The sequence below is a fragment of the Ranitomeya variabilis genome, chromosome 1, assembly GCF_051348905.1.
Source record: "Ranitomeya variabilis isolate aRanVar5 chromosome 1, aRanVar5.hap1, whole genome shotgun sequence".
NCBI lineage: Eukaryota > Metazoa > Chordata > Amphibia > Anura > Dendrobatidae > Ranitomeya > Ranitomeya variabilis.
Window position 1 is genome coordinate 456,796,291 of NC_135232.1, and position 16,641 is coordinate 456,812,931.

Below are 16,641 nucleotides of genomic sequence, written 5' to 3' on the forward strand. Positions count from 1 at the left end.
TAATACATGGATTTGAGGGTTTTACATTAAGATATGTGAACTGTGCATACATAAGTAACCCATAAAGAATGTGCCAATCAGGGCCGTTTCTTCAACAGGGCGGGCAGGGCGGCCACACGGGGCGCCGTGGGGCCGGGGGGCGCAGGAGAGGCCTCGGGCCCCGGTGGTCCCCTGCCCGCTGCTGCTGCTGTTTAAGGGCTGTCAGGGGCGCGGATGCCGCGCTCAGTGCTGAGCGCGGGCGCGCCCTGCCCGAACTCAGCTGCAAATCTGACAGCTGAGCGGTCAGATCATCGCCTCGCGTCGCCGCGCCCCCCCCCCCGCACCGCACATAATGGTTGCGGCCACCTCGGCGCCGCCACTCACCTCCGCTCCGCGCTGGATGAACAGCGGGGGGGGAGAAATTTCCTACTCTCGCCCTGTGTCATTTTTGGGCTAGAAACTGCCCTGGTGCCAATGTTTGTATTGGGACTGTCGCTCTTATATTCAGAGCTTATTTTAGCTTATTTTAGCTTGTTCCTTCTGAACATTATAGGCACGCTCAGTTGTAAAAAGAATTATCTTATCCCAGTAGGGAAAAAAAGGAAAATGTTACAACTTATAAAGTGAAGTAAGGATACTCATGCTTTGCTATGGATGTTTTGAGAATACTGACAAGTGATCTTTAAAAGGAATGTGTCATCAGAAAATTACCTACTGTTTAAATAAAAAAAATTATGTTACACATACTTTATTAAAATAAAAAATGTTTCTTTCAATTTTTCATATTGCTACATATTATGTTTAAAAACAACATTGATCTTCCAATTAGCATACCAGTCACTTTGCCTAAGTCTAGACTAGGTAACCCCTCCCTAAGCATTAAATAAGAGTGAATCCATCATTCACAATAGGTGATGGTCCCAGCTCACCTCCTCCTTCCTTCACAATGACTTTTGCCCAGATTAGAGCATGCTCAAAAAGTGATTATAGAAAAACAAATAGTGTCAGTCAGTTTATTGCTGCTAATGTTCATATGCGCAAAAGTAAGTAGAGACTATTGACCAGTGTGAAACCTAGCTTTAACATGTAACTGTCACTTTATACAACTTTTTTATATTAGGTTATGGGTGGTGTTTCTGATGGATAGTTTTTCAGGTTTTGAGACCCCCACCGATAAGTCAAAACACAACTTTAAAGTGTGTAGCTTCTGCATGAGCTGCACGCACAGAGCAGTGAATGGGCTCAATAGTAAGTCATTCACTCTCACAGAGCTCCTATAGGAGCTATGGACTTCAGAATGGTGTTTTGACCTATTTCTGGAACCCGGATACTCACCAATCAGCAACATTACTCAGAGCCTATAAATATTAAATATTTTTTATAAAGTGCCAGTTACACTTCAATATAGATAGTGACATGAAATATCAAATGAAAAATACATTTAGCATAAAAATTAGATTTAAATTATAGGTCATTTGCTGATGATACTTGTCCTTTATATAAGGTTTAAGGAGGAAAACAGTTTTCATACACCCTTTCATTAATACAGTAGGGCTCTCTGTTCGGAATCCACAACAGGAAAAGTGGAAAGGATAGATGAAGAGCATCCATCGCTCTCCTGCATTACACATACAACTTACCAATTTAAAGGGAATCTGTTACCCAATTTGAGCATTTTTCGCTAATAAGGGCATACAGGTGGTATAAAGCTAAAACTAGTGAAACCTGTCTGCCTTCTTTGTGCATTGTTCATTAAAAATCATCTTTTTGTTTTGATCCAGACTTTAGGGCGTATGCTGCCCGGAAGACAAGACTGCCGCCTGTCTCATTATCCTAGATTTCTCCTGCACCCTCTTCTCTGCTTGCCTTGTTGTCAGGTGTGCGGCTGTAAATCCTGCACCTGTGACTTCTGGTCCCAGTGTCTTCCAGGGCTCTGAAAAGACAAAAGTTGGGTGTTCAATTTTTTAGAGCACCGGAGAACACTGGAACCAGAAGTGACAGTGACTGTACTGGGTCCGGAAGTGACAGTGACTGTACTGAGACCGGAAGTGACAGTGACTGTACTGGGACCGGAAGTGACAGTGACTGTACTGGGACCGGAAGTGACAGTGACTGTCAGGCACATGCGCAAAGGAAAAATGAAGTCACTGCCCTGAGATGGGTGGAACAGTGCACAGGAGAGACGGCAGGCAGAATGTACAGGCATTGGATTTCCGGCATCGCACCTGCCGTCAGTGGCAAACAGAGAAGAGGGGGGAGGAAAAATCTAGCATAATGAGAGAGGAGGCAGTCTTGTCTTCCGGGCAGCATGTGCCCCAAAAGTCTGGAAGATCAAAACAAAAAAAGAGGATTTTTAATGAACAAGGCATCATCAAGGAGTAATACGGGTATGACTAGTTTCAGCCTTATATGCTCATATTATTATCTAAAAATGCTCAAATGGGGTGACATATACTCTTTAAATGTGCACTGTGTAATGATACATTTCTCCCGTGGTGGCACTGCAGAGATCCTGAACACTTGGTGAAAACTATTCACAGAATTTACAACTCATTGCTAAGGGACCTTATGTAATGTGGTTATCTTAGGCAACCTTTTAAACAAGTAAATTGAGTAAACTGTGCACAAAAATATTATATTTTACTAGACATTATGATAAAATGCTGGTCTTATTCAGAGACCATGATTATTGCAAAGCTATAAGGAGGATATGTCTATCTAAACTAGCTTCTGCTTTCAGATTATACAGTAGATATGCATTAAAAGATGGTGATGTCATGATGGGATCACAGGTTGCCAGGTAAACCCACTTCTAACAACATGATATATCTGTAACAATTATTTATTTATTTTCCATACTTGTATAGCGCCATCATGTTTCATCATATTCCACAGTGCTTTACATTATCACCATGGACAATAAGACATATACAGCCAAGGTCGAAAGTGTTGGCACCCTTGACATTGTCTCATAAAATGAAATATTTCTCACAGAAAATTATTACAATTAAACATGTTTAGTTATACATATAATTATTTCCTTTGTATGTATTGGAACAACACATAAAACAGAGAAATAAGGCAAATTGGACAAAATTTCACACAAAATCCCCAAAATAGGCCAGACAAAATTGTTGGCACTTTTCCAAAATTGTAGGTAAACAACTTTGTTTCAAGCATGTGATGCTCATTCAAACTCAACTGTGGCAAGTAACAAGTGTGGACAACATGAAAATCACACCTGAAACCAGATAAAAAGGGGAGAAGTTGACTCAATCTTTGCATTGGGTGTCCGTGTGTGAATGAAGAACTTACAGAGGAAAAGAGAACTGTCTAAAGACTTGAGAAACTAAATTGTTGAAAAACATACAAGTCCATCTCCAGAGATCTTGTTGATCCTTTATCCATGATCCTTTGTGAGCAACATAACAGAGATGTTTACAACCCATGACATGGTAGCCAATCGAAGGTCTCATTCAGACATCAGTTTTTCTCATATGTGAAAAAACTGAGTTTTATCAGATTTCTTTCAGAGTGTCATTAGTTTCATCAATTTTTTTCACTGATGAAAAAAAAGTTGTTTTTCATTTCATTTTTTATTTTTTGCACATGTGTTTTTAATCGCTTTTTTTCTGCTAAGTTGTTTGCCTCTCTTTGTTATGTTATCTATATATATATAATTGTCTAATGGTTTAATTGTCTGTCTGTCCTGGAAATACCATGTCGCTGATTGGTCGAGGCCACCTGGGCCTCGACCAATCAGCGATGGGCACAGTCTCTGATTGGTCGAGGCCAGCCGGCCTCGACCAATGAGCGACGGGCACAGTCTGCTGCGAATTCTGGAATCATCATTGTCCTCCACTGCTGTCAAGTGCCGCCATTGTGTAGGGTGCGTGCCTGCGTCTCCCTGTATGGGCGGCATCTCCCTGTGTTTCTATCTTAGAATGGGTCGTAAACGAAAATACGCCAATGAGGATGACAGAAAAGCAGCAGCAGCAGCAAGAAAATGACAACATCGGGAACAGGAGACACAACAACAAACTGCTGCCAGACAAGCCCAGGATGCGGAATCTCACAGACACCGTCTCCAACCGGAGACACCACAACAAACTGTTGTACGACAGGAACAACATGATCGCCAAATTCATAAAAAATGAATGCTCTACCAACTATGGCACGACCACGACAATATTCAACAACTTGCACATTATGTAACAGACAATGAAAGTACAATTCATGAACACTACTGTGTAGGGTTGAGCGACCTTAACTTTTATAGGATCGGGTCGGGTTTCACGAAACCCGACTTTCTCAAAAGTCGGGTCGAGTGAAATCGGCCGATCCTATAAAAAAGTCGGGGTCGGGGTCGGCCGAAACCCGAAACTCAATGCACTGCAATGGGATACTATGGTTCCCAGGGTCTGAAGGAGAGGAAACTCTCCTTCAGGCCCTGGGATCCATATTTAAGTGTAAAATAAAGAATTAAAATAAAAAATATTGATTTACTCACCTGTCCGGCGGCCCCTGCAACTTACCGAGGGAACCGGCGGCCTGCTTTGGTTAAAATGAGCGCGTCCAGGGCCTTCCGTGACGTCACGGCTTGTGATTGGTCGCGACGGCCCATGTGACCGCCACGCGACCAATCACAAGCCGCGGACGTCATTCTCAGGTCCTAAATTCCTAGAATTTTAAATTCTAGGAATTTAGGACCTGAGAATGACGTCCGCGGCTTGTGATTGGTCGCGTGGCGGTCACATGGGCCGTCGTGACCAATCACAAGCCGTGACGTCATCTTAAGGTCCTTCACGCGCTGATTCTTATGAAGGAAGGCTGCCGGAAAGAAGCAGGGCGCGCCCGAGGGTGAGTATTTTCCTATTAGGTATATACTCACCCTCGGCTTCTTTCCGGCAGCGCTGAAACATGCAAACATGAAACATGAAAACTGAACTGCATTACTGCACTAGAAATATGAAAAATGAGAGCGTTTAGCACATAAAAATGGCCAATTTTATGTGTACCTAGTAGCCACTTTACGGCATCTCTCTTATACCAGGTCCTATGCTTCCTTTCCTCGCTGAGAATAAACGTCTCCATGTGAATGGGTACCTATGAAAAACTCTTCTTAGACTACATTCTCTCTCTCTGTGGAGGAGTACTGGACCTGTTGCAATTAAAACACCTGTGACTAGGAGGCGGAGTGCTCGGTCAGAAGGCTAAATAATACATTGACTGTATATGAGTTGGTTACTCTAGGTTCAGCACCTGTTCACACTTAGTCTATGTTTGGATGTGACAGTCAGTTTTTTCAAATGGGCAAAATACTACGTGACTGGGCAATATACTATGTGGACATGCATATTCTAGAATACCCGATGAGTTAGAATCGGGCCACCATCTAGTGTTTTACATAAAGCTGCTTTGTTTTTTATACTTCCTGGTTTCTGGCTTTGATAAAACTTTATTGATAAAGTCATGTGTGGATTACATGCATTTTTATTGTGTTCTTGATGTGGAAATGCGCTAAACATGCATGAATGTTTTTTTACCTGCAGATTTTCCTCATCTCATTTAAGTCTATAGGGAAATTCTACAAATAAAATCTATATTTATCACAGTGGGCAAGAGATTTTGTTTTTGTTATAAATCCCATATACAGCAAAAGAATGCAATGTCAAAAACTCACCAAACACCCATTGTGCTACCTTAACCTGATTATGATGCTACTCTATCACAAGTTAGAAAATAAATGGTCATTTGGCTGCAGTTTCTCAGCTTGAAACCAATGTCTATTGTTATAGTGAGGGTGTAAAGGTACCGTCACATTTAGCGACGCTGCAGCAATCTAGACAACGATCCCGATCGCTGCAGCGTCGCTGTGTGGTCGCTGGAGAGCTGTCACACAGACAGCTCTCCAGCGACCAACTATGCGAAGTCCCCTGGTAACCAGGGTAAACATTGGGTTACTAAGCGCAGGGCCGCGCTTAGTAACCCGATGTTTACCCTGGTTACCAGCGTAAACGTAAAAAAAACCCAAACACTACATACTTACATTCCGGTGTCTGTCCCCCGGCGCTGTGCTTCTCTGCACTGTGTAAGCGCCAGCCGGAAAGCACAGCGGTGTGCTCCGCTTTCCGGCCGGCCAGCGCTTACACAGTGCAGAGAAGCACAGCGCCGGGGGACAGACACTGGAATGTAAGTATGTAGTGTTTGTTTCTTTTATGTTTACGCTGGTAACCAGGGTAAACATCGGGTTACTAAGCGCGGCCCTGCGCTTAGTAACCCGATGTTTACCCTGGTTACCAGTGAAGACATCGCTGAATCGGCGTCACACACGCCGTTTCAGCGATGTCTACGGGAGAACCAGCGACGAAATAAAGTTCTGGCCTTTCTGCTCCGACCAACGATGGCACAGCAGGATCCTGATCGCTGCTGTCTGTCAAACTCAACGATATCGCTAGCCAGGACGCTGCAACGTCACGGATCGCTAGCGATATCGTTCAGTGTGAAGCTACCTTAAGACTGGGAGCTCTATATTGCAGAGAACAATAATATTAAGCATTTGATCATCTACTTCGTGTTTTTGTTTTTAATCCAGGGTGGTAGAAAGTAAAAATCCTGCCTTTGCTGTTGGAAATTATTATGTTGCGCGGTCAGGCTGGACCACACATTTTATATCCGATGGAAAAGAACTCCGTGCTTTGCCATCCAGTTGGCCTGAATCACTGCCAAGATCACTGGCACTTGGAGCTGCTGGCATGCCTGGGTAAGCCTTAAAAATACACAACTCAATGTTTTTAAAACCTCCTTCCTTACCAGATCTGAAACATCTGGTTAAAATTAATATAATCTATTTGGAGGATGAATAGACAAAAAATGAACTATGAAATTCATGCAATAAACACATGAAAAGACAATGACATTATACTCTAATTGAGAAGGGAGAGAAATGTAGCTGGAACACCAACATAAATTGCTCATGTTTAGAGACGTCTACAGAGTGAGTGGAAATAAGTATTGAACACATCACCAATTTTCTAAGCAAATATATTTCTATGATGTCCATAAATTTATGGACATAATAACATAAGGTTATTATGTGTAATAATGAGAAATGACATAGGGAAAAAGTACTGAACGCCCTTACTGAAATGTAATTAAAAAATTCATACCAAAGCCTTTATTGGTGATGACAGATTCAAGATGCCTCCTGTTATGGAGAAACTAGATGCATGCATTGCTCAGTGGGATTTCGTCTCATTCTCAAACACAAACACTCTTCACATCCTCAAGGTTCCGTTGGCTCCATCTACGAACCATGAGCTTTAGTTCCTTCCTTGAATTTTCTATTGGAGCCAGGTCTGGTGATTAGCTAGGCCATTCTAGCAGCTTTATTTTCTTTCTGTAAAATCAATTGAGAGTTTCATTGGTTGTGTGTTTGGGATCATTAGTAAAAGTAAGAGACAAAGTTAAAGGGGTTGTCCACTACTTTCAATTAACCCCCCAATGTATCCCCCCGGGGCCCCTGATGAATTGTGCAAATACCTTTTGTTGCCGTTTTTGCCTGTGAGCGGCGCTGTAGCGGCGGCTGAGTCCGGGTCACGTGACCCCCAGGCTGCAGCCGCCGCTTATTTCCGCCGACGTCACGTCAATTTCCAGGCTCTGGAAATTGACGTGACGTCAGCAGCAGGTGTGTCCCAGCCGCACAGTCAGAGCAGTCACTCATCAAGAGTGACTGGGCTGTGGGCGGGGCTGGTGGCTGCCTGCGGGGCTGTGCTGGGGGCGGGCGGGGCTAGGCAGTGATGACGAAGGTGCGGGCGCTGAGGTCTGTATGTACGTGCCGGCGCCGGTGCTCTGCGTGCCAGCGCCGGTATGTAGGTACGGCGCCGGGGCTCTGCGCTGGCATGTGGGGGTGGGGGCCGGCGCCGGTGCTCTGCGTGCCAGCGCCGGTATGTAGGTACGGCGCCGGGGCTCTGCGCCGGCATGTGGGGGTGGGGGTGGGGGCCGGCGCCGGGGCTCTGCTGCCGGTATGTGCTGGGTCTGCTGCCGGGGGTGGGGTGGTCTTTGGTGTGTGTGTGTGTCTCTGTGTGCAGGCATTGTCCGATGGGACTACAAGTCCCATCGTGCTCTGCCTGCTACAGTGACAGTCAGTGACACATTAGCCAATGATGGGACAGTAGTAGTCCCATCATCCGGCTAATGTGTTGAATGTAAAAAAAAAACAAACAAAAAAAACACACACATATACAGTACATACACACATACAGAACATGCGCCATGCGACGACATGCGCCATGCGACGACATGCGACGACATGATGCATGTGACGGCATGCGCCATGCGACGGCATGCGACGACATGCGCCATGCGACGACATGCGCCACGCGACGACATGCGCCACGCGACGACATGCGCATACAGTACATACATACATACAGACATACAGTACAGACATACAGTACATATAACATAGATTACATACTCACCATCACTTGTCACTTTGATCCCCGAAGCCAGTGTCATAAAAAATATTAAAATAATAAACAACCAATATACTCCCTGATCCGCAGAAATCCAATTAAAATGAGTGTCCCACGACGATCTCCCGTGGAGAGCAGGAGCATCTGCTGATGCGACCACTCTCCAGGGGCTCCAGGAAGACAATGAGGGGAGGAAGGTATCCTTCCACAATGTATTCCCCACAATGTATTCCTACGCCCCTGTGAGAAAATAGTCCCTAGTCTCACTTTATGGTATGCTGTATGAGAAAGTTCCCACACAGCTTTTTGCCATAAAGTGAGACCAGTGAACTATAGTAACCTCAGTGATGCACTGCAGGAGCCATTGTCTCCTGTCAGTGTGTCACTGAGGGTCCTATAGAGCAGTGACATCACCCGATGTCACTGTTCTATAGGGGAGATCGTCGTGGGACACTCGTTATAAATTGGACTACGGCGGACAGGGAGTATACGGTTTATTATTTTACGTTTTTTCCAGGGGCTGAAGTATGGTAAGTATGGTGAAATGAAGAATATTAAAATACTTTTTCCTAATGTGTGTGTGTGTTTTATTAACCCTTTATTAATATTGGATTAATAATGGATAGGCGTCTTATTGATGCCTCTCCGTTATTAACCCGGCTTAATGTCACCTTACAATAGCAAGGTGACATTAACCCCTTATTACCCCATATCCCACCGCTACACGGGAGTTGGAAGAGAGGGGCTTAGGCTGGTTTCACACTTGCGTTTTTATCTGCATGCGTTTTTTAAAAAACCGCATGTGTGAAAAAACGCATGTAAACGTGGTAAAACGCTGCGTTTTTTAGACGCATGCGTTTTTGCATGTAGAAAAAAACGCGGCGTTTTGCCGCGTTTACATGCGTTTTTTCATGCGTTTGCGTTTTTAAAACGCATGCTGAGAAGTGTGTGACAGCTGCCAATCATCAAAATCCACAAGAAAACCCACTATAAATAGAAATAGCTAGGGGTAGGGTTAGGGCCTAACCCTAACCCTAAACGTGACAGAAATACGTGGCACTGAAATACGTGGCACGTGGCACTTACATACGTGGCACTTACATACATGGCACTTACATACATGGCACTTACATACGTGGCACTTACATATGTGGCACTTACATACGTGGCACTTAAATATGTGGCACGTGGCACTTATATACGTGGCACGTGGCACTTGCATACGTGGCACTTATATACGTGGCACTTACATACGTGACACTTACATACGTGGCACTTACATACGTGGCACGTGGCACTTACATATGTGGCACTTACATATGTGGCACTTACATACGTGGCACTTACATACGTGGCACGTGGCACTTACATATGTGGCACTTACATATGTGGCACTTACATACGTGACACTTACATACACGTGGCACTTACATATGTGGCACTTACATACGTGACACTTACATACGTGGCACTTAAATACGTGGCACTTACATACGTGGCACTTATATACGTGGCACGTGGCACTTGCATACGTGGCACTTATATACGTGGCACTTACATACATGACACTTACATACGTGGCACTTACATATGTGGCACGTGGCACTTACATACGTGGCACTTACATATGTGGCACTTACATACGTGGCACTTACATACGTGGCACTTAAATACGTGACACTTACATACGTGGCACTTACATACGTGGCACTTACATACGTGGCACGTGGCACTTACATACGTGGCACTTACATACGTGGCACTTATATACGTGGCACTGAAATATCGTGGCACTGTCATAAAATGTTCATTAAACGGTTAGGGGTGAGGTTAGGGGTAGGGTTAGGGTTTGGATCCCTTTATCACCCTGATGGTGGTGGGTGGTTTTTCAGTGTTTTTTCTGTTTTTTTTTCCTATAAAAACGCATGCGTTTTTAATGTTAAGTATAGGAAAAAAACGCATGCGTTTTTTAGCGCTAAAACGCAGCGTCCAAAAACGCAAGTGTGAAACCAGCCTCAGTGCCGAAATTGGCGCATCTAAGGCTACGTTCACATTTGCGTTGTGCGCCGCAGCGTCGGAGACGCAACGCACAACGCAAACAAAACGTAACAAACGCACGCTAAAACGCTGCGTTTTGCAACGCATGCGTCCTTTTTGGCCGAAAGTTGGACGCAAAAAAAATGCAACTTGCTGCGTCCTCTGCGCCCAACGCTTGCGGCCAAAAAAGCCCATGCGTCGCAAAACGCAGCACAATGCATGTCCATGCGCCCCCATGTTAAATATAGGGGCGCATGACGCATGCGGCGACGCTGCGGCGCCGAACGCTAATGTGAACGTAGACTTACAGATGCGCCATTTCTGGGGTGGCTGCGGACTGGTATTTGTAGCCGGGGGGGGACCAATATCCATGGCCCCTCTCTAGGCTATTAATATCAGCCCGCAGCTGTCTGCGTAGCCTTTCTGGCTATAAAATATAGGGGGACCCCACGTCATTTTTTTGGGGGGGTCCCTCTATTTTAATAGCCAGTAAAGGCTACGCAGACAGCTGCAGGCTGATATTCATAGCAGGCTACAAATATTGGCTTCGGCCGTCGGCTTTCCCCCTCTGGCGCAGAAAATTGCGCGGGAGCCCACGTCGTTTTTTTCAGTTTTTTATTAAATTAAACGCTCATTAAGCCCTGTTTCACACTTGCGTCGGCACGGGTCCATCGCTATGCGTTGGGCCGACGTACCGTCGCACGTTGTGAAATTTGTGCACGTCGTGGGCAGCGGATGCAGTTTTTCAACGCATCCGCTGCCCATTCTGAAGTCCGGGGAGGAGGGGGTGGAGTTTTGGCCGCGCATGCGCGGTAGAAAATGGCAGACGTGACGGATGTGCCAACGGTCCGCCAAAACAGGACGCATCCGTTGCACGATGGACGCGACGTGTGGCCATCCGTCGCGATCCTTCACTAATACACGTCTATGGGTAAAAAACGCATCCTGTGAGCACATTTGCAGGATCCGTTTTTTTCCCAAAAAGACGGATTGCGAAAAACGCAAGTGTGAAAGTAGCCTTATAGAAACATCGGCCTTTCTATTATATATCTATGGATATATCTATCTATAGATATATTTATCTATAGATATATCTATAGATACATAGATGTATCTATCCATATATTTGGGTGCTTTCACACATCAGGTTTTTGCCGTGAGGCACAATCCGGCGAGTTTTGAAAAAAACGGATCCATTTTTTTCCGACGGATCCGTCTTTTTCTCATAGAGTTTCATCCGTTTTTTGCCGGATCCGTCAAAAAAGCTGTTTCCGCCGGATGGAAAACACATACAGAGGAACGTTTTTTCTGTCTGGCGAAAAAACGCACAGCGACGGATCCGGCAAAAAAAGTATGAAACTGAGCTGTGAAATGATGAATCCGGCCTTGGAATCCGTTTTTTCATGCATGTTTCCATTCAAATCATGCACATTTTCCGTTTATTTACTTATTTCCAAAAACGGCATTAAAACCGCGCATAAACCGCACCAAAAAAAGCATAAAAACTGCACCAAAAACTGCATCAAAACTGCACCAAAAACTGCATCAAAACCTGGTGCAGTTTCGCAGTTTTGGTGCGGTTTTGATACAGTTTTTGGTGCGGTTTTGATGCAGTTCTTGGTGCGGTTTCGGTGCGGCTTTTTCCGCAGCATGTGCACAACAAGTCTGCGGCTCCCATAGACTTACATTGGTTGTGCACTACACTGCGGATTTGATGCAATTCAGTGCAGCAAAAAACGCTGCGGATCTTCAATCAGATCCCCAACGTGTGCACACAGCCTTAGCATTTAGTGAACCGAGCCAAAAAGCCAAGCAAAAGACAAGTGTGGGATTGCACTTTTTTTGCCATTTCATTGCACTTTGAATTTTTTTCACATTTTCTGCTACACGACATGCTAAAACCAATGATGGCGTTCAAAAGTAGAACTTGTTCAGCAAAAGATAAGCTCTCACATGGCCATATTGACGGAAAAATTATGGCTCTGGAAAGAAGGGGAGCGATAAACGAAAACAAAAAAGCTCCAGGGGGTGAAGGGGTTTAGAAACATGGATATGGACATATCTATGGAAATAGACATATATCTGTATCTATCTATCTATCTATCTATCTATCTATCTATCTATCTATCTATCTATCTATCTATCTAATCTATCTATCTATCTATCTATCCCATATCTATCTATCTATCTATCTATCTATCTATCTATCTATCTATCTATCTATCTATCTATCTATCTATCCCATATCTATCTATCTATCTATCTATCTATCTATCTATCTATCTATCTATCTATCCCATATCTATCTATCTATCTATCTATCTATCTATCTATCTATCTATCTATCTATCTATCCCATATCTATCTATCTATCTATCTATCTATCTATCTATCTATCTATCTATCTATCTATCCCATATCTATCTATCCATCCATCCATCCATCCATCCATCCATCCATCTATCTATCTGTGTGTAATGGAGTGTGGGTTGGACACATGTAAAAGAGGAGGTTGGACAGAAATGACATCACAAATCTTTCTGAAGCTAGAGGGGGGAGAGGAGGGAGGGGTTGGGGTGTGTTTTGGAGTGGGTGTGCTAGGTTCAGGCTTAGTAGCAGTGCAATGCATCATGGAACTTGTAGTATTAGAGCACAATGACTCAGGAGAAAAGAAGTTGTCGATTAACCCCATGAGAGCTGAATCCAGCACTAAAATGTGCTGCTACAGCATGATAAAAGGTAATATTGCTAAAATAAACACAGTAGATGTTTTCAGTGGCCCATAATAGCAAGATTTATGAAAAAAAAAAAAAAAAAGGTTATAGTAGTGGACAACTTCTTTAACAGCTAAACAGTGCAGGAAATGATCCTCAGAGGGTGCCATGCACAGGCAAACCTTGACTCCGGTTTCAGTTAAGTAAACATAAAGAGGAAAAGGCAAATAGTCCAGCTACCGCCTAAAAATTATTTTAGAAAACAATTAAATAAATATTGTTAAGAACATTATTTATTTGAAAACTCTAAAAACCAGAAAAAAAACATTATTTTAGAATTAGGCCTTTGCGTTTTAATCGCTACCATGCTCTTAATCTTAGCGTGTATACATGCTTATGTAATCCAATGTTAATTTACTTTAAATTCTTTCTCTAACCAGAGTAACAGCATACATTGGTCTACAGCAAATCTGCAATCCGAAACCAGGGGAAGTGTTGCTTGTGAACAGTGCTGCTGGTGCTGTGGGCACAATAGTAGGACAAATTGCTAAGATAAAGGTACATTATAGAACATGTATAAATGTTATTTTTACATATGTCACAAGCATATGTCGTTCTGAAATACTCTGCGTACTTGTCCAAATGGTATAAAAGGGGCTACTGTCATGACATACAGTATGAAGGGTTTTATAACTCAGCCGTAATGTTTATCGTATATTTTACTATATGTTGACATCTCTGGGAACCCCTACCATTTTTTTCAAAAGAGAAAAAAGGCTAAAAATAAGTAGTACGTAATAAGTAATAAAAAGCTGCACTAAAACAAGGTATCAATCACATCTCTCAAAGAAACATTAAAGAACAAAAAAAGGAGCAGAGGTTAACTTTTTTTACCATGTCAAAACCCGGTTTGTCAGATGCCACACTTCAGACATCAGACTTCTAAAATTAAAGGGAATCTGTCACCCAAAAATTTGCCTATAAGCTGCGGCCACCGGCATCAGGGGCTTATCTACAGCATTCTGTAATGCTGTAGACAAGCCCCCGATGTAACCTGAAAAACAAGTTATGTAATACTCACCCAGGGTCGGTCCAGTCCGATGGGTGTCGCAGTCCAGGGCCTCCCATCTTCATGCAATGACGTCCTCTTCTTTGCTTCCTGCCGCGGCTCCTGCGCAGGCGTACTTTATCAGCCCTGTTGAGGGCAGCATAAACTACTGCAGTCCGCAGGCACCGAGAAAGGTCAGAGAGGCCCAGCGCCTGCGCTCTGCAATACTTTGCTCTGCCCTCAACAGGGCAGACAAAGTACTCCTGCACAGGAGCCGTGGCAGGAAGCAAAGAAGAGGACGTCATCGCATGAAGATGGGAGGTGCTGGACTCGGATTGCAACACCCATCGGACCGAACTGCATCGGGACCATCCCTGGGTGAGTATAATCTAACTCATTTTTCTTTTCTTTTAGGTTACATCAGGGGCTTATCTACAGCATTACAGAATGCTGTAGATAAGCCCCTGATGCCGGTGGCTGCAGCTTATAGGCGAATTTTGGGGTGACAGATTCCCTTTTATTTAGACCCCAAGCTAGACTCTAAAATTAATTAATTTGGAAACCATACTCCAAATCACACAAAAGCAGGTATTTACTTACCTGACACCTTGTATACCAGTACATTAAGGACCCGACTTTGCGAGTACCCAGGACTTTGGGATATTGTCAGTCTGTGCCACCAGCGAATGTCTTTATACTGTGGTGGTGCATGCGCAGTGCATGCAACCACAGAACTGTTCAGAACCTTGCCAGTCTTGAAGACAGACACTGGAGCCAGACGCTCCTGATCCATGAAGACGCATACACCGCTTTATGAATCAGGAACTTCTGATGAGTGGCATACACCTCTGTGTTAGCCTCGCCATTAATCCTACTCCACTCCCTGATGGAGTTAGATTTGTGGCATAGCAGACGTCAGAACTCGTCCCAAATTTGACAAGTGATGGTTGCCCTTGTCCTGCCCAAGTTCGGCCCACTTTGTTGAAGCTGAACGAAAATAATGTGAAAACTTCAAAAGTTGCAGAATTTTAGTGCAGCTGCTAGTTGGACCAAAATTATGCAACTTTGTAAAGATTTTTAGACCAGAATACTGATGTAAAAGCTTTGATAAATTAGACTAACAATATGTAATGAATGAGAATAGATATGAGTGTGCTTATTATAAATAATACTTTTTATCTCCAGGGCTGTAAAGTAGTTGGATCTGCTGGGTCAGATGAAAAACTTGCATATTTAAAAGAAATTGGTTTTGATGAAGCATTTAACTACAAGACAGTGAGCTCTTTGGATGAAGCTCTGAAGAAGGCCTCTCCGGAAGGCTATGACTGCTATTTTGAACATGTAAGTTATAAACTGTTATGAAACAATCTGGTAAATTAGAGGCATTTTCCCAACATCACAAATGGATCAAATTGAAAAGTGTTTGTAAAAATAAGCAACTTTGCAATTTAATTGCTATTAAAGATCATCATTTACTTGCTATTAAAGTCCTACTGGGCTGACAAGGCTCCGTTTCAAAGATGCTAGTGAAAAGGGTCTTCCAGACTGTCAGGGTTGTCAGCTAGTGTTGTATCACGTCACGTCAGCAGCTGTGTGTGTGGACAAGGAGTGTCTGTTTAAAACTGTGCCAAGCTGACCTTACGTATCCCAAGGGTGTCCGGAACGCCCGTTGGTGAAAATGGGGAGACTGTACCGCGTGACCCCTCAACATATTAGTGACGTCAGGCGGAGCTGCAAGATGCGGTTCTTCATATATTGGTGGCAGAAAGCAAACCAACCACCAGACCTATGGATGCACCAGGAAGATCAGACTGAATCATATAAAATAATATCTTTATTAATCAGTAGCAGCGATACAGAAAGGTATAAAATCAATAATAAACAAACTGTGTGCGAAACAGGACAATATATATTATATACTTAAAAGGAGGATACACCCATGAGCACAATTAGTATAATAGTCATTCGTATATCTGTGCAAGGTAGTTATACCCCAAAGATTGGGGTATAAATAGTTCCCTGAAGTATTTTACAAAAGAAAATATAAAGTATAACACGTAAGTGCCAACGTGGAAAAATCCAATTATATGGTAACAAATGAAGCTCCCATAACAGTGTGCAATGTTGCAAAATAGTAAAGTGCTTAAGTGCAAAAAAGGTAAACTATAGGGAGGATCTACTCATGCACATGGGAAACTCCCTTGGACACTGAGCATTACAACAACAAGAAAAAGTGCTAAGCGCATAAAGTGTATAATCAAGGGAAGATATTGATAAACATTACCTTAGGGTACCTCACCGTCCTGGACACGCGCACACACCCGACGCGCGTTTCGGAGCTAAATTCCTTCATCCCCCTGATGTCTGGTTGATGTAATCATCATCA

The 16,641-nt window shown here is 43.6% G+C and overlaps 2 protein-coding genes and 1 long non-coding RNA gene across 5 annotated transcripts in view; 2 read left to right on the forward strand and 1 right to left on the reverse strand.

Annotated features, from left to right (window-relative positions):
* Nucleotides 1-16,641, forward strand: part of LOC143764528 (prostaglandin reductase 1-like) — a 374,831-nt gene that overhangs the window by 244,211 nt on the left and 113,979 nt on the right. The window lies entirely within an intron of this gene.
* LOC143764511 (prostaglandin reductase 1-like) overlaps nucleotides 1-16,641 on the forward strand; it is a 162,876-nt gene that overhangs the window by 32,256 nt on the left and 113,979 nt on the right. For all 3 annotated transcript variants that reach the window (XM_077250146.1, XM_077250139.1, XM_077250155.1), the window contains 4 exons: nucleotides 2,720-2,779; nucleotides 6,575-6,742; nucleotides 13,648-13,765; nucleotides 15,441-15,596. In XM_077250146.1, the coding sequence (XP_077106261.1) occupies nucleotides 2,720-2,779; nucleotides 6,575-6,742; nucleotides 13,648-13,765; nucleotides 15,441-15,596 (502 nt within the window). The remainder of the gene's footprint in view (nucleotides 1-2,719; nucleotides 2,780-6,574; nucleotides 6,743-13,647; nucleotides 13,766-15,440; nucleotides 15,597-16,641) is intronic.
* The window catches only part of LOC143764545 (uncharacterized), a 42,545-nt gene continuing 26,357 nt past the window's right edge, over nucleotides 454-16,641 (reverse strand). The window contains exons 2-3 of the long non-coding RNA XR_013213222.1: nucleotides 7,149-7,378; nucleotides 454-1,912 (exon numbers count right to left, since the gene is read on the reverse strand). This is a non-coding gene — a long non-coding RNA (uncharacterized LOC143764545). The remainder of the gene's footprint in view (nucleotides 1,913-7,148; nucleotides 7,379-16,641) is intronic.